The following is an 8,241-nucleotide window of genomic DNA, read 5'->3' as shown; positions in this document are numbered from 1 at the left end:
TTATTAAAAATGTTCGGACCTCGATAAGATTAGTTATATTATGTTTTTGGGATAGCTGAATCAAAAACAGATGTTGGATTTTTAAAATTCAATTTGGCGTATCAAATTGTCAGGCCAAAATTATCAAAAAAATTTAAAACTTTATCGAATTATCCATATTCATGTTTTTAAAGGTCTTAATATAAAAATGTGATATATATATATATCGAATGTGGCTTATTTCGACACCTTTTTTTATATTCTCACCATATATGATTGAGAAAGTATTCTAATTTCCGGAAAGTTGACCACATCCGTAAACATGATAACTCTCAAAATAATGAACGGATAAAATCGATCATGGACACACATTTTACATTCTCATCCTGATGAGAAGGTATTGGTTTTATGTAAAATTTCACTCGATTTTTACGACGGGGTTTGTCTGTCTGTCTGTAGCCTGTATTCTGTAGGCAAGCTAACTTTCGAAAAATGTATCGGATTGGATTCTGCTTTAACATAATCTTTCAATGCCTACAAAGAAAGCACAAGTTCGTAAACGAGCTATTTTGTATACAAATTCAAAAAGTTAGCACGTTTTCAAAATTTTTGAAACCACATTTTCTCAAGATTTTAAAATGCTATGAACTGTTATTCCTAGTACTCAGAAATGCAAACAATTTTTCCTAATTACTTTTTTATGTAAAAAGAAAATTATCAGAGTTAGAGCATTTTCAAAATTGAAGAAAACAAACTAAAATGAACATTTCAAGCCAAAAATCGCATGCTATGAAAAAGTCAAAAGAAGAAAAAAAATAATTTTTGAAAGCCCTGCAAGGTGATCATAACAACTTTTTTATTTAATCTAAATGTTGAAAATTCAAAATTTGATCGTACCAAAAATGTTTGAAACCACATTTTTTTAAGATTTCAAAATTCTATGTACTATTATTCATAGTAGACAGAAATTCAAACAATTTTGTCTTCATGATTTTTTTCTGTGAAAAGAAACTTATCATAGTTAGAGAATGTTCTAAATCCAAAAAAAAAGTAAAATGACTATTTTAAGCCAAACAACGAATGATATTAAAAAAAGTCAAGACAGGAAACACGTTGATTTTTGAAAGCCCTACAAGATGATCATAACAACTTTTTTAATTTGGTCAAAAAGTTGAAAATTCAAAATTTGATCACACCAAAAAATTTTAGAACCATATTTTTTCAAGATTTTAAAATTCTATGCACGGTTATTCATATTACTTAGAAACTCAAACAATGTATCTTTATGATTTTTTTCTGTTAACAGAAAATGATCAGAGTTACAGCATTTTCAAAATCCGAAAAAAAACAAACTAAAAACGAACATTTTAAGCCAAACAATGCACGATATGAAAAAATACAGTGAAAGAAAAACGTTGCTTTTTGAAAGCCCTACAAGATTATGATAACAACTTTTTTAATTTGTTCGAAAAGTTGAAAATTCCAAATTTGATCGTACCAAAAATAATGAAAAATCCAAAAATTCCATTTTTGGTTCAAACCATGCGAGATACCAAAACAATAAATGAGCTGAAATTGCGCGCGCTGGAAAGACCTACAAATTTATAATGAATCACTTTTCGATAGCAAGCGTATATTTTGTTTTTATTCGTAAAAACAACATTGAAAATGGAAAAATAAAAAATGTTTGGATTAGAGTACACAAGCTACGAAAAAAATGAGGCAAAACTTGCTCATAAAAAAAGAGCTATAATTTTTGAGAGGACACGTAGTTTTTGCTTTAGACGTAAAAAATAACATTAAAAATGAAAATATTAAATTTGGTAGAAAAAAACGACACAAGGTACAAACTAAAATTAACAGACCAAAAATGTTCGCCTGAAAAGATCTATAAATTTTTTATTAATCATTATTAGATAGGACGAGTAGATTTTCTTTTAATTTGAAAAAATAAGATTGAAAATTAAAAAATTAAATTTTTGAAAAAGGGACCGAAAAGACGAAAGAGGGCATAGGATCCTATATACTATATAGGACCCTATATATGTACCTGTATTTGACCCTATACAGATGCGCAGTAGTTTTTATTTTATCGTAAAAAACAAGATTAAAAATTAAAAAAAAATTATAAAGAAAAAGGAAATAAGAATCTCTTTATTTTACAATTTTTGAATAAGCAATCCCAGGCAGAGTTACATAAAAAATGTATCCTAATTAATATAAAAGTGTTGTGTATAATGTAGAAAAGTTAAAATTTTGGACAAAATCGAGTGCGAAGCACGAAATACGTGATGAGAATGTGTTTTTCAAAGCCAAAAGAGCTTTAACGAAAGAGAGTTCAAAATCACAAAATTACAATTTTCGGTCCGTTGACTTTTGATTTTAAAAGGTCTGTGCACGAATGCGGAAGAAACGCAAATACCGAGCTCAGAGTGCGATTGCCATCAGTCACGTGCCGTAGGTGATCTCACACTCTCAAGCGAAGCTCTTCAAACAAAAGAGAATTCACAATCGCAACATGACAGTGGTCAATGTATTGAGTTTTAATTTTAAAACGTTTGCGCAAGAATGTGCGAAAACATTAAGACCGATCGTGTAGCGCAAGGTAAACACATAATCGAACGCGAAGCGCGAGATAAATACATCATCGGGCATTCTGGAAATTTTTGAGGCCACTTTTTTCTGAATTTGAAAAATCGATTTATGGATATTTATAGTAATAAAAGAGACGAACAATTTATTTTTAGGACATTTTTCAATGAAAAGAAGATTCTCAGAGTTATAGCATTTTCAAAATGTTTTGAAAATCAATCAGAAAATCAAAATTTTAAGCTAAACAACGCACGATATGAAAAAAGCACTAATAGAAAGACATTGATTTTTGAAAGCTCTACAAGATGATCATAATAACTTTTTTAATTTGATGAAAAAGTTGAAAATTAAAAGTTGGATCGTACCAACAAATTTTAGAACCATATCTTTCAAGATTTTGAAATTCTATGCACGGTTATTCATAGTACTTATAAACTAAAACAATGTATCTTTATGACTTGTTTCTAAAAATAGAAAATTATCAGAATTAGAGCATTTTCAAAATAAAAAAAAAACTAGAATGAAAATTTTAAGCCAAATAACGCACGATATGAAAAAAGTCAGTAGAAGAAAAAAGTTGTTTTTTGAAAGCATAACAAATTTTTGGATTTTCGTGGAATATCAAAAATTCAAATTTTGATTGCACAAAATATAATGAAACATCAAAAATTCCATATTGTGGTCAAACTATGCATGAAAAATTTGCGGGAAATTTTGAAAAAGTTGATAAAAAAAGTTTTGAAAAATGATTGAGAATGTTCTAGAATTGCCGAAAATCTGACACCACAAAATTTAAATTTTTAACCAAACTTTGATTTTGAAAAATCCTTCAAACTGTCATCACCATTTTTCAATAGCACTCGTAATTTTGTTTTTATTTCTCGTCAGTAATATTGCAGAAAATCGAAAATTCCAATATTATGCCAATAGACTCGTGATACCTAAGAACCGAATAGAAGACTCGTAGGATATTTTGCTTTCTCCATCAAAAATAATATGAGAACCAAAATCCTGTTAGTAGCATAACAACGCGACAGAGAAAAAAATGGATTAAAAAATTATTGTAGTATTTTTATTTATTTTAAAGTGGTTCAAAAAACATACATTTACAAATGTCCGTCAAGAATCGAGCGCGCAGTGCGAATATCACGACGAGAATGTGTACCTCAAAGAAAAACGCTTTTCGGGCTACAGGACAAGACACCCCCCCCCCCAATGTTTCCATTTCTGGAGAAAGAAAATCCGTTATTTTTCTTCGAAATCCGAATATTAATTGAACTCATGTTTCAGGGTTTCATCGAAATGTTCCAAGTTTTTTAGGGATTTAAGAAGAGTGTTTACAAATGAAACTACTCATAGTTTTAACTTCTAACCCACCCCACCCTCTTCGCAGCGCCGCAAATATGACCTAAAAATTTAAAAAACTACATTTTTATGTATCATTGTTGCATCATTTTAGCAATTTCCGTCATCTTTTGTATATAAATAATTGATAATGGTCATTTCAAATATTTGCAACGACTGTTTAAACCATTTTCAATTGTTTAAACAAAAGTTATTTCAAATATTTGCAACGACTGTTTAAACTATTTTCAATTGTTTAAGCAAATGTAAATATTTAAAAATATTATTTATTCTCAAAAAGTGTAAAAAAAGTAATAGTGTTTTCTAAATGAAGTGTCATTGTTTGTCATTGTTTGGAGAATTAAATTTTTCTAAAAACATGAAGTAATTATTTGCATAATTATTTATTGTTTTTTCTCAAAATTCCTTAAAAATGAGCCAGATATATCAACTTTCTTTTTGAATTAGTATCATATTCTACATTTTTTAAAATAATTACGTAATTTTGATACATTTATTTTAATTTTTAATCAATTTCTATCTGTTTGAAGAATCAAATATACTTTGTTTAAACAATCATTTTTCTAAAAATACTTTTAAAATCCTAACTAATTGTATGTCTTATATTTTATTTTATCTTTTAAGTTATAGAAAAATTACCCCTTTAGCAAATAAAAATTGTTTAAAAAATAGAAATTTGTTAAACATTAGAAGAAATGTTTCAAGAATATGTAATTATTCAACAAAAAGTAGCATAGGATTTAATTGCTGAAAATAACTTTACAATAAAAAAATTATATTTTTGGAAAAGTATCACAAGCTATAAAAGAAATTAATGAACAGAACCTGTTGAGCCAAAAAAGATCTACAAACTTGTTATGAATGTTGTTGATAGGATGCGATTGTCTTGTTTAAGCTGTAAACAATAATTGAAAATGAACAAATATGTTTTTGAAAAAGTGACACAAAGTGCAATCAAATGTTTTTTAACAAAACAGGTTTTTCTATAGGGTGGGCAATTTTTTAAATCATAAAAGTAAGACTGAAAACAAGTCTTTTTTAAATATCAATGCATATTATGAATTGTAATGATATAAATTTATTGAAATTATACATTTTGTCAGGGTATCTAAGAATAAAAATTAGTGCAAAATAAGGAACAAATATTAAATTAATCATGAAAATAGAATTTGTATATTATTTTACAAAATCTGAATGAGCAGTCCCATATTGGGATACATAGATAAATATGATCTCCATGTGATATAAGCATAATATAGTTAAAGTTAATGTGGAAAATTTCGCATTTTGTACAAAATCAAAGACGAAGCATGAGATACGTGATGAGAATGTTTTCGTTAAAGCCGAAGTCACTTTAACAAAAGAGAGTTCACAATTACAAAATTACAGTTGTCGATGCTTGACCTTTATTTTTAAAAATTCTGGGCACAAATGTGGATCAAGTATGAAGACCGAGTGCGTCGAGCAAGGTAAATACAACACCATCGTTACCTTGACCGACGCATTTCTCTTATATGTCCCTGAGTTGTTTCGGAGCCAACTTCAATTTCTTATTTTTTTGGGCTTCGCCATTACTTCCAAAAATGTCCTTATTGCATCGAATAACAAGAATGGCATCCACAATGTTGCCCTTCAAACTCGACCGGTAGACGGAAAAAATAAATTTCATCGCGGAAAACAGTCTTTCGACGCTCACCTGAGTAGCAGGCGTCGCGAGTACAATCATGGCCAGTGAAAATAGTTCTGGCCATTTGTACCGGTCTTCTTTCCAGTATGTGAGCACGCTGGACTGTAGCGAGCGCGGAGGTTGATGGCTGAAACTCCTCAAGGCGATGGCGATGTCGTAGCCTGCATACTGATGACCTTCCTGCCCTTGATGCTTCTCCAAATACTTTTGTTGGATGAGCGTAGCCAGCTTTTGAGATGCGCTATTTTCAGTATTCTCTTGCTCATTCTCATTGATTGTGCTCTCAGCTGGTTCATTCGATTCAACTGCGACGCGTTTTGCTTGCGACTGTAATTTATTCCACAGTTTTCGCAAGTGCTGGATAGCTTGCTCTTCTTGCTCGATGGTCAACAAAGTGCAAACTCTAAGATCTAGAAGCATTGCTGCGAGGAGGACTTCGCTTTCCATGGGTGTCTGAAGCCTCGTTTCCATGTTCTTGACCAGGGATTTCGCTAGAGATGTGTTGACTTCCTGGATTTCAAACATGCATTGTTTCCAGGCGACAATAAAATCTGTGAGAAGCAGGTTCTCTTCCTGCAACCGTTTTGTCGCAATTTTTGCAGGCATGAGCGACTTAATGCATGATTCTATATTTTTCCAATCGTTTTCTGTTAGCTTCACTGACTTCTTCAACAGAAAGTTGAAACGCTTATATTTTTGAAGGGATAGTAGCATATCCAGTACGGAATGCTACCTGGTATCGTTATCAAGGATTGCCTTGATGATCTGTTCCATAATTCCTTGCTCACGGGCCTTTTCACGGACTTTGTGCAGCATGGTAGGAACTCGAAATTCCACAACAGCTTTTCGCGCTCTGGAAATTGTTCTTGTGCAGTGCACGTTCAAACTGTCATTTATAGCAAGTTGAAGTGAATGCGCAGCGCATCGAATGCAGTTGACTCCCAAGCTACTGTGATGAACTTCGCAAGCTTCCACCAGATACGCTACTTCCTCTTCATCCTTATTCTCCGCTTGCTCGCCTTCCTGAGGATCATCTTCTTCATCTGCTTCAATTCGCAGAGTTAAAGTTTCGGCCTCTTCCTCATCATCTTCAGCGTCCTCGTCATTATTAGCATCCTCCTCATGTTGATTTATAATATAATTTTCGTCATTATCCAGGTTCACGTCACTGCAGTCTTCCGAGTCTCCCATGGCAGCTCTCTGTTGACATTCCCTTATCAAACGACACAATTTCATCATGTTCGTTGCGTTGTCCGAGGTGAAAGTATAGAGGTTCTCTATATCTATCCCATAAACATCCAGAGTAGTTTTGATGTAATTGAGTAATTGTTCACTTGTGCCTTCCTTCTAGTTCTTTTGCAGCTAAGGTCCGCAATGTTAATTCTGCATCCTTCAGGAATTGAACATTGATGCCCTTAAAAGAGCGTCCAAAACGTGTGGCTACGTCTACTTTCACAGACACAAGTCTCCCCTGAAAAAAAATATATTTTTATTTTCTGATATAAAAACAGGTTTCGATTGTTATTCAGTGATTTCCATGCGAATTAGTCATTTAAAAGAAAATAATGAACTCATTTTATAACAAACCTCATTTTGAATCAAAATTAAATGAAGAATGTAATATTTTTTCTCTTAAATAATTGACCATTTTCAAATGGAATATAATATATTATCTAAAACAAATTTTCATACTAAGAGTTTAATTTTCAATGCTTTTAGTACTTATTTGTTTCATTCTTCAGAAATGCATTTGAAGATTCTTTAAATTGAAAATTCTCGCTTCAAAATTAAGATTCGAAATGAAAAAGTTGTAAAGTGAAAGATTTAAGAATTACTCATTGAAAAATGAATGATATCCTTACTGTAAAAAATAACAACTATACGTAGCAGTAAAAAAAGTTTTAATCGAATTAAGTGCGTTAAGTTTAATGCGTTCTAAATATGATTTAATGATCTCTGAATATTTTTATGAAAAGCAGCGTTTAGAAAAATCAAAAAACGGCATTCATCTGGGTATTTTAATATATATCATTAAAAAAGGAGAGATAAATATTTAATGCAGTAAAATAATGTGCTTACTTTCAATTCAGTCTTAATCTGATTCCGAACGTCGTCAGCTGCATCCAGGACGGAGCTTCGAACATTTTCCGGATTCAAAAACAGCCTTTCACCTGCTGGAAGAGCTTTTAAGATGGGATCGACAATTTTTCGAAATCCAGAATCGTCAATCAATGAAAATGGTCGTTCATTCACTGTAGTAAGTTCTACACAGGCTTCTTTTAAAGTATCAGCCGTTAAGTGTAAATTTGACAGTGTGTAATTCCTCCTGTCCCTTTTTGTAGATTTTTCTTCATTTTTCATGTTCGCTTCTTCTTCTCTAAATTCCTTATATTCTTTGTCATGGAATCGTTGTACATGACGCGTTAAATTGGAGGCGTGCTCTTTCTGTAAATAATAAGAATAATCATGAGAAGAATAATATCCCCCATCATGTTTTTGAGGTCCATTAAGCTAGCACCTCCACAATCGAATTTTGGGATTTTTTATAGCTCGGAATTTTGGGCTTTTTTGGGCGTGAATTTAAATTTTTTGGTCCCTTTACTTTGTGCAAAAATCAA

General features: G+C 31.5%; 1 protein-coding gene across 1 annotated transcript; it reads right to left on the bottom strand.

The window, feature by feature from the left end:
- Positions 1–5,446: 5,446 nt before the first annotated feature.
- On the bottom strand, positions 5,447–6,229 carry LOC117178291. Its single transcript, XM_033369660.1, has one exon. It carries the CDS (start codon positions 6,227–6,229, stop codon positions 5,447–5,449), a length of 783 nt encoding a protein of 260 aa, XP_033225551.1.
- Positions 6,230–8,241: the final 2,012 nt, after the last annotated feature.

The sequence above is a fragment of the Belonocnema kinseyi genome, chromosome 1 (genome assembly GCF_010883055.1).
Source record: "Belonocnema kinseyi isolate 2016_QV_RU_SX_M_011 chromosome 1, B_treatae_v1, whole genome shotgun sequence".
Taxonomy (NCBI): Eukaryota; Metazoa; Arthropoda; class Insecta; order Hymenoptera; family Cynipidae; genus Belonocnema; species Belonocnema kinseyi.
The sequence above is the reverse complement of the archived record's forward strand: the minus strand, read 5'-3'. Positions and strand labels throughout refer to the sequence as shown.